Source organism: Corvus brachyrhynchos, unplaced genomic scaffold, assembly GCF_000691975.1.
Source record: "Corvus brachyrhynchos isolate BGI_N302 unplaced genomic scaffold, ASM69197v1 scaffold126, whole genome shotgun sequence".
NCBI classification, from domain to species: Eukaryota; Metazoa; Chordata; class Aves; order Passeriformes; family Corvidae; genus Corvus; species Corvus brachyrhynchos.
The window spans coordinates 2,316,459-2,337,777 of record NW_008239283.1 but is presented as its reverse complement, the minus strand read 5'-3'; the positions used below and the strand labels follow the sequence as shown (position 1 = coordinate 2,337,777).

General features: G+C 37.8%; 1 protein-coding gene across 1 annotated transcript in view; it reads right to left on the bottom strand.

Annotated features, from left to right (window-relative positions):
* Positions 1-21,319, bottom strand: part of LRP1B (LDL receptor related protein 1B) — a 483,986-nt gene that overhangs the window by 232,837 nt on the left and 229,830 nt on the right. The window contains exon 8 of the mRNA XM_017740107.1: positions 2,078-2,300. Coding sequence (XP_017595596.1) covers positions 2,078-2,300 — 223 coding nt within the window. The remainder of the gene's footprint in view (positions 1-2,077; positions 2,301-21,319) is intronic.

Below are 21,319 nucleotides of genomic sequence, written 5' to 3'. Positions count from 1 at the left end.
CACAGGCAATTCTGAAAGCTGGACAAATTAAAGAGAATTTTTTGGCAGATGCTCATATATGCACAAGCTGAATATCTTATTACTTTAATCATTAAATTGCTCACCACAAAGTATTTACTTATCTCATTCACTCACAAATTCAGACCTACGTCACCAAAAACCAACCCAAACAAAACAACCCTGTTGTGCATCAAGTATTTCAGTCGTTCAGGAAATTATACCACAGTTGGCCAAGTCTTGCCATTGTATTCTGTCCTCATCCAGAAAAATAAATAATAATTGACATCATCGGAAGTGTTTGATTAAGACCCAAAAGAAATTCAATGCAATTATAGCAAGATGGAAGAGAAAACAGCCTTGAAAATAAAGATGCATCTGTACCAAATTGTGGAATTCTGCCCTGAATTACAATCCTTTCTTCCCTATTTCCATTTGCACTCAGTTTAAGTCTTTATCATTTTTCTTTATTAAAACTACTAAACTATGTGGCTCTTTTTGCAATGCATTTTATAATGACCAAATTATTTGTATTTGTTTTTTATTTTTGGGTTTTTTACATCTCATGAAGCTTTCCAGCAATCTTATGCACGAGTGAAAACATTGCTGGATATCCTTTGAAAGCCACCCAGGCTGACAATCACAAAATCCAGTTTTGTTTCGAAAGCACATCTCTGATATGCTTGTATTTACACAATAAACTTTAGTCCCTAAAAATTATTGTGAACAGTTTGGTGGTTTGCTGTTTCCTCAGGCTAATGAGGAGTAACTTGGAGAAACAATCATTCTAGATTATGGCAAATGCAGCACAAAACCTACTGAAATTACCAATTCTTCATTTGAGTGGAAAGACAATTGGTACTTTTTGTGACAGCAGTGAGAAGCCAAACTTTTTACTACCCTTCACCCATCCTAAAAGACACAGATCTCCTCTTTTCTTAGCTAGTTTTGAGAAGAAAGAATCCCCCTGAACTTGAGAAAGTATCCTCTTTCGCATCTAAATTTCAGCAAGTAGAGAAAGAACAAGCATCTCTCCTATGACACCAGTACAACTCAGTTACAAGCCTGTAAAGGTATTTGTTAATGGCTTCTGAAAATGATTTTAGCTTTTTAAGTATCTATTCCAAAATGTTACGTTAAAAAAAAAAACAAAACAAACCAAAACCAAAACAATAAACCCAAAAGTTTACAAGACCTGTTGTTCCAAAATTGGTTAAATACTGGGAATAGATTGGTAAAAAACAGGAAGGTGCTTGCCAAACCACCACTTAGACTGCCTTTTGTCACATTTTCTGCCTACTTTTAGGTAAGTTAGTCTAACCAGTTGTGTCTCGGTAAACAGTGATTATTTGGAAGCAAGGAATGACAGCAAAACACGTAAAATGTTTATTCTGCTTGCACATTTTTACACTCCCTGTTTAACCTCAAGCAGAAGCAGATGCAACTTGGTGCCCACACCAGCTCTGGCAGTTCAAGTAGTGACCAGAACAGTTTGGTCTTTGCTGATTTTCCCTGGATTTACATAAGACTCACAACTGTCAGAGAACTCTTCCACTCTCCAAGCTAATGGATTGAAATGCTCCTGCTCAAAGACTCACACAGTCTCAGTGCTTGTATTTATGACTCTAAACATCAGGATCAGCTGTGAAAAGCATCATTGCCATCAACAAAAATACGATTTAAGGGCATCCAGATTAGTCTGAATGGGTGAATAGCTTTTGCTATTCTGTTTCACATTATTGAGCCTGTTAGTCTCTCCTTCCTGAGTGGGTAAGGACATCTTGTCATTAAGGATTTATCTCCCAGCACCTTTCCACCCCATATTTTCCCTCCTGAAGTCTTTTACAATGGGGAGTGTGACTTACCTGGTGCACTGCTAATGAGACACTGTATGGAAACATTCATAGGTAGCAAAATGGGCTAAATCGCAGCTAAACCAAAACATTCAGATGGATCTTTTAAAGTCTAATGCATTTGAACTAAAAAGGGAAAAAAACATGAAATCCCTGTAGCTGCTAGCATTATGTGCCTTCATTTACTGATGATATTACTTTTTACTAATTTGCAAATAAATACCTACTTGTCTGCCTTTAGTTATTGTTTGCCTCCTCCTCCCCTGATAGTCAGCAACTTCCACACTCTCCAGATATATGTCAAGCCAGTACACATATTTATTGATGAGGTCTAGTGCCAGAGCAGTTGGCTGTTCAATTTTCAAGTCCACTATCCACGTCCTGTTCATTCCATCCATGTCACATCTCTCCACCTTGGCAGCATTCCCGTAGTCTGTGAAGAAAAGCTTTCTGTTGAAAGAAAATAAGATGTTGTAAGTTTTAAAGGGTGTGAGCAGAGTGCAAAGCTCCTGCTGGCTCCAGCAAAAGGAAGTTTTTGTTCTTTGTCATTCCAATTTCCTAGATACCCCATACTGATAATCACATAATTACTTTTAAAAATTCACCGTATCTTCAAACAAATTAACAATTACACAGATCCATCTTTCAAATGTAATGCACAGAAGTTCTAAATGCATTTTCTTACAAAACAGATAAACCATGTAATACTCTAAAATTACAATCTTAAATATATTTTTAACCATTATTTGTAAAAAAATGGCAAGATAGTTGCAGATAACAGTGACAAAAGCATAAAGCACTCACGTTGTCTGGAGAACAGAACATTGCACACAAGCTATAACAAATACAGTGATTCACTGCCAGGTGTTTTAAAATTTATTTCTGAGGGAGATGCTTTAATCTGTAGCACATTTGTATCCAGCCTTGGAAAGGTGTTCAGGCTTCAAAATGCTTCCACAAATCCACTGAGTCATTCCATCCAGGAATAACAGGAAACTATCAAAGACTTAGAACTGCTGCTAAAGCTGCCTGACCCGATACTTGATTAGCATTCACTGGCTTTAGCACACGCAAATCAATTTTGATTAACATGACAATATTTTAACAAGATTACCTATTTGTGAGAACAAATTACACTTGCAAGCTGAAGACCACCTTGCCATGACTTTAACATGCTGTAAAGAATAATCTGATTCCAGGCTGAATGTTACTAAAACTACTTTGAGAACCAGGATTTCATTATCCAAATGAAGTGAATTATCTCCTAGTTATTACCACTAATGGGAATAACTTTGGATCATCTGCATATAAACCTTCAGATATCTTTATGTGAACGAGCAGTAATTTATAGCCTTGTAACCTCTTATAAAAATCCAGTTTTAGGCTGTTTGCTGAATAGACAAATGAAACCTATATCCTTTATTTTTAGTCTTCAAATAAAGAAGAATACATTTTAGAGATAGTTAAAGTGTTTCAAGTGCAAAAAGTGAAAATAAAAAAAAAAAAAACAACAAACCAGAAAACAACAACAACAACAACCCCCCCCCCAAAAAAACAACAACAAAAAAAAAATCATCTATAGTCTATGTGCAGGAGATGTCAAATGCCAAAATGAATTGATCTCAGAAACATAAAATAGGACTGGAGGAGAATTTGAAAGGTCATGTAGTCCATCACCAGGCCATAAGGCAGAATAAACTTTACCTATAACATTCCTGAGGGATAACTGCATTCCTGACAGGGATTTCTATTTATCAAAATAATCCAGAATTCCTGTCCTGTCCTTCATTGTCATTCTTTACCCCAGCTGTACTCTAAGAATATATTTAAAAACATACACTTAACATTCAAGTTTGTATAAATCAAAATGTCCATAGTACAGAATATATGCAAAGTAAGTGCACTCGTATCATCAGAAATAACAAGGCCAACACCTATATATATTTAAAAGAAGCTGCTAAAAAGTTACATGTACTCAAGACTACAATCTGTACTTCTGGGGATTTGATTTATGCTATTTAATGGGACATGGTCCTTCAAGATTCAATAATTCAAATAAAGCTCATTTTGCAATCATAGAACCGACTGGGTTTGCTGTGATCAGGCACGAACACACTCACATACGTGTAAATATATAAATATATAAATATACAAATACACACACACGTATGCATAAATACACATCCAGACACACAGCAGTTACCAAGACCTGAAGTTTGACTTCAGACTGACTCTACTGCGTAGTGTTCACTGTTTCTTATTAATGATTTAACATTTCTACAGACTAAAATAAGTAAGAAATAATAACTATTAGCCTTTTACAATGAGAATATCTATTCAGATCAGAAAACAAATAAAGTGCTTGCACATCAATAACAAATCCAGTAAGGAGTATCTAAGAATCAAGAATATTTAAGAATTTAAGTGGCTGCTCCAGCTTTCTGGAGTGGGGGATATTTCTTTTTTTCTTCAATATCTGTTTTATATTAACATCATTTGTGCAAGTTATCATGACTTCATGTGCAAATGACATTCCTTTTACTCAAAAAATCATTATTCTTCTCCTGGAGACTGACAACAATAAAACTTTATAATTAAATGAAGAGGTGAAAGACAGAACAAGAAAGTAACTGCCTAACTGCTGCTGTACGATCAAAGAGCTCTGAAAATTAAATTAAGAAAATTAAAAGCTTTATTGTGTAATCTTGAAAGGCAATTCTGTATTTAAAGACTAATGCAGATTTTTAGAGTGAGGTTTAAACCAGAATTGCATTTCTAACACAAGAAGCTGACCCACAATTACGCTGTATTTGCATTGCCTTGGGAGCTGTCAAGGATGCACTGTACAGTATTTATTTCAGCTCAAGGCTAATTTTTCTGCTCACAAATGGTGCTGGGTTTGCCTTTCCACTTTCAGCAGAGGGCAATGAAATCTTTTATCCATTCACAGAGCAATTTCAGGAGGAAAACTGGCCATGTGGATGTCCCTGCACAGCCCAAGCTCAGGGCACTGGTGCTGACCTTGAGGGACAGGATCTGACAGGAGAGCTGAGTTCATTACAGCCTTTATTTCCTGAGACTGCCAAAGAGGATGCTAATTGAGGCTGCTGTAACAGTAAAAATGTTGGCACTAAACTGGATTTTATTAAGGCATGCTATCTTTTGAAAGCTATAGACTTAATGTGTCGAAATTCTGAATTCTGTCTGCAGTTAATCAAGAACAAAAAGGGCCATCTTCTTCATCAAGTCCTGGTGCTTTGCAGGCACTTAAACTCATAAAAGTGTTCAGTTGTTTTGACTCTTCCAGAATGGTTTCACTGTTGTTCCAGCAGCTGGGAATCTACATCTAATAACTAATGGTGATACCTTCCAGGCTAAATTACACCAGCTGATTTCTGCAGCAGCTTATTTGGCTTAAACAGCTACTTTCACCCATCTTCCCCTCCAGAGATATTTCTAGATGGCAATCAAATTCTTTCCCTCTACCTAGAAGCTAGAGATAAGCAAGGGAAGGCAGATTTCTCATCTCACAAGGCAGACTCTTTCTGCTGCCCTTCAGTGCAGTTAGTTATTCCAGTTTTAAGTCAGTGTTTGAACAAGCATGGCCAGCACTGGGTGTGCTGCTCCAGAGTGGAGCTCACCAGTGCCTGCACAATGGCCCAGCAACCTCTCTGCAACAGCTGGAGATTCAGCCGCCCCTGGATGGCATTTGCTGTTTTCACAGCTCTATTACACTGCTGATTTACACTTATCCTCTCACCAGCTCTTACACACATCCTCCTCAGCCTAACAGCTTAGTCTCAAAAAGTTATGATTGGAGGTTTTCCAAAGAGTTTGGTTCCAACCAGGAAAAGATACACAGGGACGATTCCCTCCGCATCTGAGCAACAACAACTCTCTAGCATTTTGAAATATCCCCACTGACAAACCCACTGCCTAAAACCAGCAATAAATGTTACCAAATAGAACTAATGCCAGAAGAAAAGAATGCTGTCATGAGACAAAAGTGACAGTGAACTTCCCAGTCCCTGCTCTCACACCAGTGATCACAGATTCATCTTTCCTTCATTATCAAGCCTCAAAACCATGTAGGGAGGGCCTCAAAAGGCCCTTTTTCTTTCCTGACAGAGACAGCTGCCCTCAATAGAAATTCAGATAGTTACTGCCTGAGTTCAGTTGCCAAATCCCTTATCACCACTGGTTTTGCCCACCAACTTCTCCCTTGTCACTTCCTTTTGTTTTGCAAGCTTTCAGTCACCTCATTCATAACCCACCTATTTAATTAGCTGACAAAGAAATACTTTCCCTGTAAAGCTGCATTTGGGCACTTGCATGACTGAAAACTGCTAATTTCTAATGCACCTAAGATGCCAAACACTGTACAGCACAATCAGAGTTTGGGGGGCAAAAAATCACAATTCTGGGGCTCTTTGACAAAAAACCAATGAAATATTATAGGAGGCAAATTTTTAGTAAAGCATATATAGAAAAAGAGGATGCTTTCTTAGGCCAAATTACTGCTGTGGACAAGATCTAACTAGAATAAAGTAAAATAATTCCTACCACACCTCAACAAGAGCTATGAGTAGAAAGGACAGCATTTAGTTTTCAGCAGCTATACCGAGAGGATCATTTTCAAGACAGAAGGTGACTAAAGATATTCAGTTGATCCTGGCAAAATGAACAAGTGACAAAACGTTAGAGGCTTTTTACCAATTTAGGAGCGGGATTATGGTGTGGGGAAAAAAGTTTGAATTGGAATTAACAGAAACGCTGTTCAATTTAACTGGTTTGAAACATAATGAGAACAGCATTGACATTGAGTGGCACCAGCCAGATTAACTGTAGGACAAATAGGACAACTAAAATTATAGGGACTGTGATGAAGAAGGAACCCTCTTCAGAGGAGGTGATCAAAATATCCAGTCAAAAGGACTGTGTGAAAACACCCTGTGGGGTTCTCTTACAGCCCAGGTATGAGGTGATCGACTGACTGGATTCTCAGAAGGGGACTGCCACACAGTCCTGTATCTGATTTCTACTGCATTTAATCAAAATGAATGTGATTCGATTTAGTTTACATTGCATTTAAATAATAATATGCTTCATAGCGTGGTCCAGGAGCATTTCTTTTTTTGTTGATGTTTATCAGTTTTCCTTTTTAATTCACATCTACACCAAAAGAAATTGGCCACCCTCAGATTTAGCCCATTTTTGGTAATAAATGAGCCATGGCCCTCAGTGTCCCAGACAGATTTTAGGAACTCAAAGAACTCTATGTGCTAGAACACACACACATTGAAAGCAATTCTCAGGTTTGGGGCAAAGGGAGATTTTTCCCCAGGTGAGGAACTGAAACACCATTGGATCGGGGTATTTGTGTTTCTCCTTCCTGTGCTTCTTTCCAGCACAACACAGCACCCATCATCTGGAGGATAATTTCTCCTTCTAAACCCACACTATTTTAGGGGATGAGAAACTGTTTTGCTCTCCAGCAATGTTCCTTTTTTTTTTTTTTTTGGTAACTGATATTGGAAGGAAATATCGAGTGGATGTTTTTGTGCTGCATGGGAGTGAAATTCTATTAAAGTTCCTCTGTGATTTCTGCAGTGTAAAGGAGGACATATATTCCAAATGTTCCTGGCATTTTGGAAATCTAGCAATGAGTGCCTGTGAGTAAAATAATAATGCTTTCTTCTCCTAGAGAGCTGCAGATTTAGTACCATGCAGGAAGCAGCACAGGGTTGAGCTGCAGATAAAAGTAAAACCCAGTCAGACAACTCATTCTCACCACACAGAGCCCAGCTCCACTTACTCCTTGCTGCACAACAACAGGCAACAATCAGCACAAGCTCAACCCTTAGTGGGGACATTTGTAATGAAATCCACTTCTCTCTACAGGGAAATCGCCAAGTCAAACTAAAGTTTACTTATTTGCAGCACCAGGGTGGTGGCCTGAGCAGCAAACAGGGAAAGCAGCTGAGAATTTGGGGATGGAGCAGAGCCGGTCTGGTTCACTGCTAAAGGAGATATAAATTGTCATTTTTTTTGTTTGTTTTTCTATTTAAACTGTCCATCATCCATCTATAAAAATATGCCTGTTAGAAAGCTGAATTGTTTTGCCATAAACAGGTACCCCCGCCATGTCCTTACAGACACAGAAACATGAATTTTCAGAGGTGTCATAAAGTGAATGTAATTTGATAATTCAGGACTGTTGTCTATAATATTGTTACTACTACACTCCACCATTGTTATAGCTTTTAACAACAAAATCCTGCATGTTTTTCTTCAAGTTTGATCCCTTCCACTACAGAGGGTATAAAAGCCTTCACTTTCTTTTGTCTTAGGGATGTCAATCAAATACACATATTTAAAGTTCAGAATAATCTCTGAAAGTGTTTGTCCCCTCCTTTTTCCACCCAAATATGCTTTTTCTACAGGGTAAGACTACAAGTTGCCTCTCCAAAGCACTCCTCTGCCATCTCTGGGTCCTGCAGGAATGAAGTACTGCTGATTTTCGGTCTAGTGGTGTTTAGTCACAGTTGCTATTTTCTCACACAAGCTCTACTTCTTCCTATGCAGAGTAAATACATCATAACCCCATATCAATCCCACCATATTCCCTTTCGTGCTCCTTTCATGAATAGTTGTGGCTGTACATGATAAAAAAATGCACATCTGGAATATGATAGCAATAAAGCAAACACACAGAGAAATGAAAGTTCAGTTCACAGGTTTTGCTTGTGGATAAAATTGTAAAGAAAGTTTGGTCTTATACTCATCACAAAAGTTGTCTGGTTTTTCCCACATCAAGACTACAGCAATGAGATTTCCTCTTGAAAAAGTGCATCCCTTAGAATTTAACAAATTTATACTTGATTAACCCGCTTTCTGTCTAAAAAAAAATTCAACATATTTTCATTAAAGTCATGTAATTACCTTTAGCAATTCTGTGCACAAAGTAATCTTCTGAACAAAAAGGATGTTGCCTGAATTTTGAAAATTTATTTCCAATATAAAATTTTAATAAGAAAATCAAATATTACCTTTTCAGCCACTTTTTTTTTTGTAACTACATGCAAAGTCTTAATAAGTGCCAGTTTGAAATGAAATCGCAGATGTATTCCTGGATTCACCAAGGGCCCTGAACATTAGTATTCATTTGTCAGATTACTGCCCTTTATCTGAAAATGTAAGGATTCAGACTTAAATCAGATGCAGAAATTTGGAATTAGAGTCGTTTCAGCCTAAAATGTATTTCCTCATGTGCTACTACAAGCTCATCAATTAGAATATGAATGAAGAAACATTGATTATTTCCATTTTATCACAAACCAGCTGTGCCAAATCAGTGTGCTGATCCACTGAAAAAATTCATTTTATAAACAAAGTGCCATGTAACACAGCTTTATATCAACATTTAAGTAGACTTTTAATGTGACATCCAAATAATGCCATGAATTCACTATAATATTTTTTTAAAAAGTAGATATAAACTCTACCTAAAGGGAAAAAAAAAAAAATAGCAGATTTTCTGTAGTTATAAAATATGTTTTTACATTCAAACCATGCACACACTGATGTAAGATATACTGAAATCTGGAACATGATGATGAATAATCCTTGGATTATCCTGAATACTTATTTTTGAGGGCAAGATGGTTAATTTCCACTGCTTTACCAGATGCACAAGATGAAGGGAAATAATTTTGCCATAGAAAATAAAAATTCTCTTTCTTCACTGGCAGCTCAGGGTCTGATATATATGTTATCCTTCAAACTCAACTCAAGATATGTATTTTAATGTGCTGTTTTTGATTATTCTGCTTTGAATGACTTCTGGAGCATCAAAATGGTGCCACTTGACCTTTTATACTCTTTACATGAACTCTTTTATGCACACAGCAGAATACACATATTCAGACACTTATTTTCAAAGATTTCCTTAGTATTGTACTGAAGCTCTTGCACAGAAGAAATAAATGCAGCACTTTTCCTGAAGGTATTTAATCTTCACAAGATATTATTAGTGCAGTCAGACTCTATTGCTTCTTCCACTTAATAAATAACCTTTTCCCACAGTTGAAAAGCGACAATATTAAAAATTACTTTTTAAAATAGGATTTTTTGGGGGGCGGGAGGGGGGAGAGTTTTCATTTAATTGTTCAGTGATTGTAGGGGAATAAAGGTAGAAATAAAGAAGATCCCTGAAATTGTGTTTGACTTGCAGCCTGAGGAGCTTCAGGCTAAAGCAGAGTGGAGTTTGGAAGGTTTAACTTTTGTCCTAGAGCTAAGCTCAGCCTCAGAGCAAATCAGGACAGCAGCAGCAGCAGCTCATTGTTTAAAAAGGACTGTCTAGACACAGCAGGCCATCATTTCCCAAACACAGCCTCACTTCTCCAGGGGCTTTTCCTTCCCAGAATTTGAGACATGGCCTTTTCAACCCAGCCTGAGAAATGATGGTTGGATGGAGCGTTTGGCACTATGAAATGTGGAAAATGGGCCCACTCAGCTTGTCAGGGATTTAAAATCATGTTTTCTGCACCACCAGCATCGATCACAATACAGGATGCTTTGTCTTCAAATATGTGATTTCTGTCAACCAACTTTTTCCACTTAGTGACAAGGAATGAAAAAGAAAACATTTTTGCAATATTAATTTCTTTTAAATGCATTATTAATGAGGAAAAATAAATTAAACTAGTTCTTCCACCTTGGTATTTGATGACCTATACCAGATTAAATGTCAGTTATAGCTGGCATTTGAGAACCTGTCTCATCCATCTTATGCAGAAAATGCTACAATAATCATCATTATGTAGGATTACATTAAATAATCAAAAATCCACAGTTTGCATGCTTCAGGAACCTCAGGGCTCCTTCCCAGGAAGACCTGCAGAGAGGCTAGGATTACATTTGGACTCTTTAGACCCCAAACAGATGATTTGAAGTCATGATGAGTTAGCAGTCAACAGAAAGGATGAGGGCTTTTTTATTTTCAAGCAAATTCAGGGAAGGATGTATCAGTTGCTATTAAATGCAGTGATGTTTCAAACTCTGGAAATCACAGCACTGCACAGTGCTGGAAGCTGGCAGGTTTGCTGTGGGAACTGCTGCTGGATGCTTGGTTATTCTTTCCTTCTTATCTAAGGTGTGTTTTGGGTTTTTTTGAGGTTTTTTTTGTTTTTGTTTTTGTTTTGTTTTTGTTTTTAATTTGTTTTGTCTTGGTTTGGTTTCCTTTGTTTTGTTTGGTTTGGTTTTTTTTTTTTTTGTTGTTTGCTTGTTGGTTGGGTTTTTTGTCTGTGGTGGTTTTTATTTTTTGGTTTTTGGTTTTTTGGTTTTTTTGCTGCACTTAGGAAAAGTCACACTGGGAATGCTGTGGGAAGGAACTGTGCTAGTGTATTCCTCAGTGTCTTTACTCTTAAGCTCTTGGAGTGAATTTAAGTCATTAAATATGATCAATGACATCAAAGCTGAAGATGATCTTGGATATAGAGATAGGTGAGGCTGTAATAGAACTATTCTGACAAAATTACACTTGAAATTTATATTTCAAATACATATATAAATGCTAATTTGTATAAAAAATTAATTTAAATCAAGTTTATGCATGCTAATGATCTCACCTTATGCCAAAGAGAAGCAAAAACATTTAATATTTGATCTCCACAAGCAAACATTACTAACACAGTAAATCCTTAAGCTGGTTTAAACTGTGCCAATGGTTATTTATCACAGTGCAGAACAGAAAATAGACAGCCTGTGCTTGGCAGCAATGGACAGAAATGATCTGTATCCTGGCTTTCCTTAAGGATGAAGTAGTAAATTTTGCAGGTTAGGGAATTATTCCAATTCAATTGATGATTCCAGTGGTGAACAACAATAAGGGGTGCTCAGGTCTCACCAAGAAAAAATTATCTACCCAAACTATAACTGCACAAAATGAAATAAAAACAAAATTCTCATCCAGCACCTTGATGCTCCTGTCTAGGAATCTCTGATTGCTAATGTTTGTGGGGTTTTTTGTAAGGTAGTAAGTTCTGAAGAGAATATTAGAACTTGTCCTATATCTTGAGTTTCTGATCAAGTATTTTCTGCTGGAGAGGTTGGTTTGGGTGCTGCTGGTCCACACCGGGCTCAGTGATGGCACATCTCTATGCAGGACTCAGAGCTACAATCTCCCTACTCCAATTTCCTAAACTGTTATTATTTAATGTCAGCAGTGAGTGAATTACTTGATTCCATGTCTCACCTTGGCAGTAAGTAAGTAAAAATAGGCAGTTTTGCTTCCTCATTAACTGCTGACTAAACAAGTCATTTTCTCCCCAAAATTGTACTTGCAAATTAAATTATTCAAAAAAAAAAAGCCCCAAAACTAAAACAACAACAACAAAAAAAAACAACCAACCAAAAAAACCAAACAAAAAAAAGTCATACAAAAAAACAACAAAAAAAACCCCAAAACCGAAACCAAAGTCTTGTCTAAAACAAAGATCATAGACACCAAATGATCAAGTTAGTAGAAAGAAAAGCAAAGCAGGATTTATACAGAATTGTAATATTTGAAATTAGGTTGAAAATATTGTATTTGCATTATTTCATCTCTTCAGAGATCACAGACTCTTTAAATCTTCATGATATTTTTTTCTTAAGGCACTACAAAACAGAACTCAATTTCAGTTAAGTGACAACAAAATTGGTTTTATTCCACCACAGAGAAGGCTGTAGTGCTTTTGCTGTCGTTCCTCTATTCTTGATCTCTTAACCTTTAATTTACAGCAGCTAGGCCTAGTGGGAAGGCAGAATTATTTATAATACCACTAGTAATTAGTGTCTAATTACTAGAACTAATATGAAGCTGCTAGGAAACTGTGCATATATTCAGAGTTTAAAGCCAAAGAGTGCTGATTTGTAACAGAAATATATAAACAACAGAAGTATTTCCATTTTGACTTCCAAAGGTTCCCCAACTGAGAGCCCATCGATGACCTGCCACATTACTCAATAAATTTCTACAGTGGCAGAGAAGTTATACAAATAATTAACAAAAAAGAGCTCCTGCTTTCGGCTCTAGTTAGGAAGTATTTTCATAGACTTTTCCTGAAAGATTTACTGAGTGCCATGAAGAATACAAAGACAAAACAGATTCAGTATGTGGTGGTATGTAATAATATGTGGGTACTGACTAGAATGTAACAGCAAATGGATAGAGGCTCTGTATTTTGATGCTCAAAGTGATTAATATGCATATATTTATTTATTTCAGTCATTGCTTTGAAATTTCCAGTTTCAATTGAGTGGATCATTCGAATAACCCTTATTCACTGATTTATCTGCCGTTTTTTTCCACATGACGTTTGTGTCACTTCAGGAACAGTGAAAACCTGTTCTGGCATGACAAAGTAGTTTATAGAAAAGCTGTATCTGTAATACAGTCGCTGTACTTGTTACAGAGTTGTGAACATAAGTAATGAATTAGATAAGGGGCTGTGAGCAGCAACGTGGGAATTGTGGGATTAAAGAGGCTCTCAGCTGATGCAGAGGCACAGCATCCACTTCTGCTCCAAACACACCATTTATATAATTTTTTTTAAAGCAGTTGGAAAAATATGGTAGCACAAAATGATGCCCTGTTTACAGAAATGATGAAGGGATTAGATGAAATCAAACAAATGAAGAACAAGATAAAATAAATTCCCTGTCCCCCCACAGAGAACCCACAAAACCATGGGAAAATTTCACCAAAATACGCAGCAACAAAATAAATATTATTTCAGGGGATTACTGGGTTATCTATCCATCTATCTATCTATCTATCTATCCATATCAATCAGACATTTTCTGCTATGAGACTGTGACTCCTCCTTGTTCTCTGGGAATAAAAACATGAAGCGATAGCATAGAAAGAATTCCAGAAAGTCACTAATCATAAATGAATAAAAAATAGAAAAATAAAGGAAGCTTTAGCACTTCCCCTCCTGCCCTATTCCACTCAGGGTCTGACCTGGGCTGTCCCTGTTATTGAGGAACGGGACAAACGGTACCACCTCACCCCACATTTTCCTCTGCAATGCTCAGTGAGCCCATTCCTGGATTTCCTTACTCAAGGAAGGAAATCTGAAGCCAGCACACAAATCTATTTCCTAATTATGTTTCTGAAGCACCAGAAATGTAGAGATGTGTTAGCAGCCCCAACTCGAAGCAGAATGAAGAGAAAAGGGGGGGGAAACACGTTGGTTGCAAACACCATCTCTGTAATAATGTTTCAAATGCCAACCTACCCCACGCAGAATTAGATAGGAAGACGATTTCTGAAAATTACTAAAATGGAAAAAAAAATGAAGAAAGAATTGCAGGAAAAATGAAATAAAAATACTTTTCTGGCCAAGAACAGGAATTTATTAATGTGCAAAGCAGTTAGATTATGCCAGCATGAACTGATAGCTGAGCCATCCACCAATTTTATTATCAATTCTAAGACAATTTTAGAACTCAAAGAAGTAACTTATGGCTGATGTCATTAATGCCATATGAAAAACGGAATTCTTACATATTTATGAGTCATGCCACTCAGTCTCACAGGCTTTTGGTCACATCAGTGGTAACTAAATCTATGTAGCACTGCTCCCCAAGTCTCCAGGCCACCAGGCAAACAGCGATGAACACAGTTGCATTTTAGAGCAGATTAACTCATTAGTTTTATTAATTAACTAATTATCTCATTTTAGGAGAAGAAGAAACAACATAAACCCCAATCTAAATGCTGAGTACATGATTTCTCATGTGATGAATGACGGAAGGAAAGGAGGTGAAGTTACATCTGCACGTGCAAGCCCAAGAGGTATCGATGGAGATGCTTTTATTAAAGCAGCTGATGCAGTCTGAGGAGAAGATTCCCTTTGCAGCAGATAGCCCTTCACGTCTGAAAGCATATCATGGTGTGCCTACCTGTCAGGAAGGCTTAACTTCTTTATTTTAAGACAAAATTGATACACACTGACATGAGCGCAGAGTGGATCAGCAAAGAGCCTTGTGGGATTTGGAGGGGAGCAGGGCACTCCTGTTTGCTTGCTTGCTTTACACAATATAAAGGCAGTAGTCTACAGGCATCATTAACAAAACATATTTTTTACATTATTTTTTTCTGAAGTCAGAATTATAATTAATTCCTACTTTGCATATTACCTGCAATAGCAGTTAATTTACTCTGATCAGCCTGAGGTAAAGGGAGCACAGATTAAGTTGGGGCTTTCTTCCCCTCACTTTGTTTCAACATAATTGTCCTCCTCTGACACATCCCCAGTGAATAATCTCACAACCTCCAGCACTGTTTATAATCACTCACATTCCTCACTGCTCTCTGTGAAGAGGCAGAAGATGGCTTGGGTTGGGACACACAGACAGCACCTGCTGCAGAGCAGTCGTTTCCTTTCTTACCTTATTAAAAAATCTGCTCCTGGTCTTTTCACGTTTTCTTCTAGAAGAGGGAATTGAGGAGCAGTAAAGATATTACTTTATATTCTTAAAAGCTGTTCCTGTGTTCAGCAAGCAGTAATTGCTTGACTTAACCTGCTCCTTGATGGTGCCTGGCAAGGGAGGTGCTTACTTATCAAAGCATAATGGGGAGACAGCAGCAGTGACAATCAGCACAGCAGATCAGATGTGCCCAAATCCCTGTGAAACCTATGGCAATAGAAAAGATAAACCCCTGGGATTCAGTTCCTGCTGGAAATCCTGACTGCTTGCTTCCCAAGCCTCAGCATCACTGAGGTCCAGTTCTCATCCCTACGAAGTCAGGTAAGATCTCACCACACAAGTGATGAACCCCAAGCACTCTGAACTAGGATCCACAGAAGCACCACTCAATTATAATGCAAAACTCCATCCTTTCTGTTATTATTTGGTTCCTTGTTTGGCTGTTCTTTTTTCTTTTCTTCTTCTTAATTAAACTAGTAATTGAGGCTGTGCTATGAGCTGAACTCAATTAAATAAGTCAGGGTATGTTCAACACATGCTCCCAAAACTCTGCCACTCAAAGCCCAGGCTGGAACATCTAATCTGCAAGCATCAGACAGCTGTGAAAATGAAATAAATTGCCATTTGAGCATTGTGCTATTGAACGTGTCTAGGAAAAGGCAGCACTCACCTCAGTATCTAAATAACAGCTGAAAATCTAAGGACAGTTCCAAAGGTGATGCAAAATTCAATCAAAACCAAGTATTTACTGGGGAAAGCAGGGCATTTCTTTGGTTGACTGGTTAAATTACTCTGCATTAGGAATTTTGGTTGAATTTTTTATCAAACAGTGATTTCAGCATCACATGAAATTTTCTGGTAAGAGGGCAGCAGAGTGTACCAGATGCCCCAAGGGCTGGCATAAATCTGTTGCTGACTAGATGGGTTCTTCAAATCTCCATGTTCCTACTTCCACATCAGAGAACCTGGCCCAACATTTCCTTTTGAAACTTTTCTGCTTTCTGTTACTATCTAAAACAGAAGAGAGAACATAAAGCAATAAAATCAGGCATGAGCAAGACAAAAAATTTCTCATCTCTTCTTTAATGAAAAATATTTATTTACACATTGATAAAAAGCTTCATAAAGATACTATTTGGTGGCTAAACATTTGTCTGGTGTGTCAGAGGAGTGGAGATACTTGAACTCGGAAGTACCAGACATTATATGAGGATCCCCTGTGGCTTTCCCAAGATGTTTCCTTTTTCATGTTAACTGTGAAAGTACCCAGGTTCACCTCAAAACAGAACAGAAAATCTTTTGCAGGACAGAAAAAGTTCTTCTTATCAGATCTACTTTTGAAACACAAAGACAGAAAAATGATCAAACTTTCTTTGCAAACAAACAAAAAAAGCCCAACCCATTTTGATGCTAGAAATCCCAGATACCAGGTTATTCCTTATGGAAAATGCTCTCCTCACGCTTAGGAATAGCCTAAACTGAAGGAAGAAGCTCAGAAAGGTAGTAGCTCTACTGTTTGTCTTATTTTGTGTTTTCCTAATATCTGAAGGATATCCATCTATTTTTTATATTCAGAAACAGATAAGCTGCTTCAAATCAATGCTCAGTATGTTTTAAACTGCACACTGCCATCACATATTTATGAAAACACCAGCTATTTATAGAAATAAATAATTGGACATAAAGCTCTTCCATGCTAATAACAGATCACTGGACATCAGTGAGATGTTCATTAATCTTTGTTTCAGTTTGAATGGGAACACATTCTGTTTGAAGTGCAGAAATGGAAGCTGTAAGAACTGAATACACATGTGCTTTATTAGCAGCTGTTTTTCAAATGCATTCTCTAATGTCACATAACAAAGTCAGTGATCCAAGAAAGCTAAGAAATTCACTGAGTAAAAGGACTGAAAAGGATGATCTTTATTAAGCCTCTTTTCAGGTTTTCCTAATAGAAATCCCGTCACTAATCAGTCATTCGTAACAAATACTCATTAATTGTCATCCTTCTCAAAGCACTCAGCAACAGGACGGTATTTTTAGAGGTGGGGAGGTTGAAATGTAGAGCAGTGAGCTCACAAAACTGACAAGTACAAAAACAGGAAGAAAAATCAGTGTTTTTTTAGCTCTTACACCTGTGCCTTACCCATCTGTTTATAGCTGGGTCTATACTAAACACGGAGCAGGCAGCATGCCCAGAGCTCAAACACATCACTGGGCGACAGAGATGTATTGGCATTGCCTTGTTTGCCAGGCACAGCAAATATTTGCTTTCATTTCCCAAGCCCTGCATTGACATAAAATAATTTATGACTCTATTGAGTATAAAACCTCAAAATAACATCATTTGGCTCAGGCAGAATTAAGCTGATGCACTACAGAAGACGAGGAGAACTCTGTGTGGCTGTGACACACCCCAAGAGTTTACAAACACAAAGTAAATGCTCAGTTCTGCCTTCTGCTGAACACAGGCATAGAAAACTTGATAAAATCTGAGTTTTGGTAAGGTTCATGAAAACCTCTACATCTCTGGTCAAGGTTTAAGGCCTCTGCCATGGCAATACCACAGAACCACAGTGGCAGTTAATTAAGGCAAGAGGCTTAATTTGATCAACACATTGATGTAGGTTCTTTGGTTTCTCCTCTTCCCAGACATATTTCCATACAAAGGATTCTCTCCAAGGGACTTAGATTTTGCAACTGAACAGCCATGTACTCATAGGTCCTTGTTTTTATTTTTGGTGAGATCCCATTGGTTTTTGCATGCAGGATGCAAAGTTCAGTTGTCAAGGATGTGCGCTGGCTGTGAGAGAAAGATGCACATGCTCTCTGCGGGTTCTCCCACCAAACCACTGTCACATCACTGGTTACAGTAAATATTCCATTCAGAATATTAATATGCCAATTTAAATACTACTAATAGGTGTACCACAGTTTCCCAAGAGTGTTGAACACTTGTAGGATAAGTTAAAGACTGAGATTGCTCCACTTACACAAGTTTGGGTATTTTTAAATTTTGAAATTTCTTTATACTCTTTATTTATATCTATGACCAGGGTAAAACAAGACCCATTCTATTTTTTTTCCCCCCCCACTAAATTCCCACCTTTTCTCCAAGCCTCTTCATCCATCAATTTTTTCACACTACCACTTAGTTCCTTAACTAGATATTTATCCTCACCTCCCTGTTTCAGAGCACTGCCCCTTGACTGGAAGCCACGAAGGTTGAGCAGTCTCAGCTGTCCCCATTTGGGAAATAAAAGGCTTAACTCATATAGCTTGTTTTTAAGATCTTAGAGTTTGGCATTCAATAAAGAGTAATTGCATATTCTTGAAAAGAGCTCATGTTGCACATGAAATTCACTGTATTTTAAACACACTGAATTTTAAAATGCATATAAAGATTTGAAATATTTCTTTACTGCTGTCACAAAAGTGTTTAAATTTTTTTTTCTTTAATCTATCATGACTGTAGCTATAAATCCAGTGATGGAAAATAAGCATTTTCATTTGATTAAGCATTTTGAAGCAGCACTGAGTTTGGGGAACACTCGCTTGAAGCACAAAATGAGAAATAAAATGACACAATGAAAGGTAAATGTCACCAGTCTTCTGATTAAAAATACAATTAGGGAAGACTTAAAACTAATTCTGTGCATGATTTTTGGTTTTTTTTCTTTAAACTGTACCACATGTGCAAATATGGAACATAGACAACTTCACCTACAGAGGGCAGGGCATGGTCAGTCAGTGACCTCTGACAAGGGCCCTGCAAAACACTCCTGGTGCCAACAGAGCTGTAGCATGACCTTTGCTTTATTTATTATGAGGGAGCAGGGTGTTAGAAACAGAAAATAAGAGTTAAAAATCACATAAACCAGAACTGGAACAACCTTGTAAGTCATGTCTAAACCCAGCAGCAGCAAAGGAAAATTTTTCAGGTTTTTTTAAGGTTGGTTTATTTGTTTGCTATTAAATAAATGAAGTAATTAACAGTTGGCTAAATTTTCATGAGACCTTCTACTTAAGAAAATAATATACAGCCACAGACAAGATTATATATATATGTATTATTTTTATATATATATATATATATATATATATGCAGGAAATCGGAATGGTTAGTCAGATTCACCTCCCAGATAAAACTTCAGCATGCTTCCTTTTTACCCCTGTTTTTATAGCAGAATTCCTGTTCAAGTACCTTCCATGGATACGGATCCTGAAATTTAAAGAACAGCTTACCTGTCAATCGGATTAGGGAAATGGGGGAAGCAGAAAATCCAGGCCATGGACATCGCCCGCAGCTTGAGGGCGAGCTCAGCATCCCCAGTGTGAGCTTGTTCAGCACTTCAATGGCTTGGGCCTGATGGCACTGGGTTTAAATGATACTATTTACTTTCAGAGAGAGGTAAAGAAATATGGAAACCAGGTCTGAGCTCAGCACTGCACACAAACGCCATTAGGGCTCGACTGAGTGCCATCACCACCCCGGCTAAAGGGGCTGCTGAGCACACTGAGAGCCAATTTACCTTTCCCTCTCTTCCATAATTCACAGAGGCTGGCACTTCCCTGCGTGCAGCTTCCCAGAAAATATCTGTTCCATGATGGTGCTGGTTTCAGGAGTCAGGTGTACTGATGTAAAAAGGGCTGGAGCAGCTCTCATTTTACTCATTTTGGTTGCAAACAAGCAGTGACTGAGAAGTGTTAAGTACAATTTCTTTTCTCCCCAGTCTCTCCCAGCCCAAATCGAAACACCTCTCCCCAGAGGTTTGGCACTGACAGTGACAGTCATTACTCTTAATACTGAAAAACAGTATCATCTCCAAAACCTGTAAGGTCTCTGCTTAGAAAAGAAAGATTCTGCAATCTTCATCTCAGGGTTTTCTTACCATTTGCAGAAATCCATACTACACTGCAGTGGCAAAAGCTTCCCATCAACACCTGTGGATCTCAAACTGCAAATTAGGAGCTCTATTTCTCTGCAGTATCACAACAGCAAAATAAAGCACCAGCAGGACACCAGATGTGAAAAGGCAGGATTTGTCTCATCATGAAAAAATTGGGTTCCGTCCAAGAGTAAGGGAAAACCAAAGCTTCTACAATTTGTTTAATTCTGCTTTACGTGAAGTGGCCCATTCATGGCTCCTATTTTCTCTTTACCTAAACAAAAGTAGGATGCTTAAATTGAAATGTAATTCAACCACAGACAGTTAACAAATGGAGATTTGTGTCACAGCACTAGAGCAGTTATTTTCCCACCACAGAAATATATTCCTTTCATTTTCCCTCGGGTGTTCGGATAGGTGCACATTTAGGAACATAATCTGTCTGTGTGACTGTACGTAGGAAGACATTGAGAAAAAATGTCATTTAAGTAGGTTCAGAGCTGCTTTCGAGTTGCTTGGAAGACTGGAAATGTTACCTAGGATTATTTAATAAATGCACATTTTGTAACTGCACATAATTACTTACCTGACAGTAAGACAGAACCTACAACTTCATAAACATAGGAAGGCTACAGTTATAGCTCTTCTATCTCTACTATTTCTCCTTCAGCAGATAGAAAATGGCTAAATTATCTTTCTCATCCGTGGCAAACCTAATATGAGCTCTCAAATTCACCACATGCTGAGGAGAAAATACAGCCCAGGTGCCCCTGGTTATTATTAGCTGTCATATTTTTTATTCTAAGAGGTCTGTAAGACTTCATTATCTGATTTTACAGTGGTACTTTACTGGTAACAAGTAAAATCCAGGTAAAAAACACAAAGAAATGAAATTGTGCACTCGGGGAGGTGCTGACTGGCCATCCTGGAGAGGGTTCTCTGGAGCAGACAGCCGGGGTTCAAACTGTGGCCAACTCACCTTACCACCAGTAAATCAAAACTAAACCTGGGCCCTGGGAACCATCCACAAATTGCAGGAATTTATAGGAACGTGCAGGATCCCAGCTTTTCTTTTTTCTGACACCTCCCCATGTCTGCAAC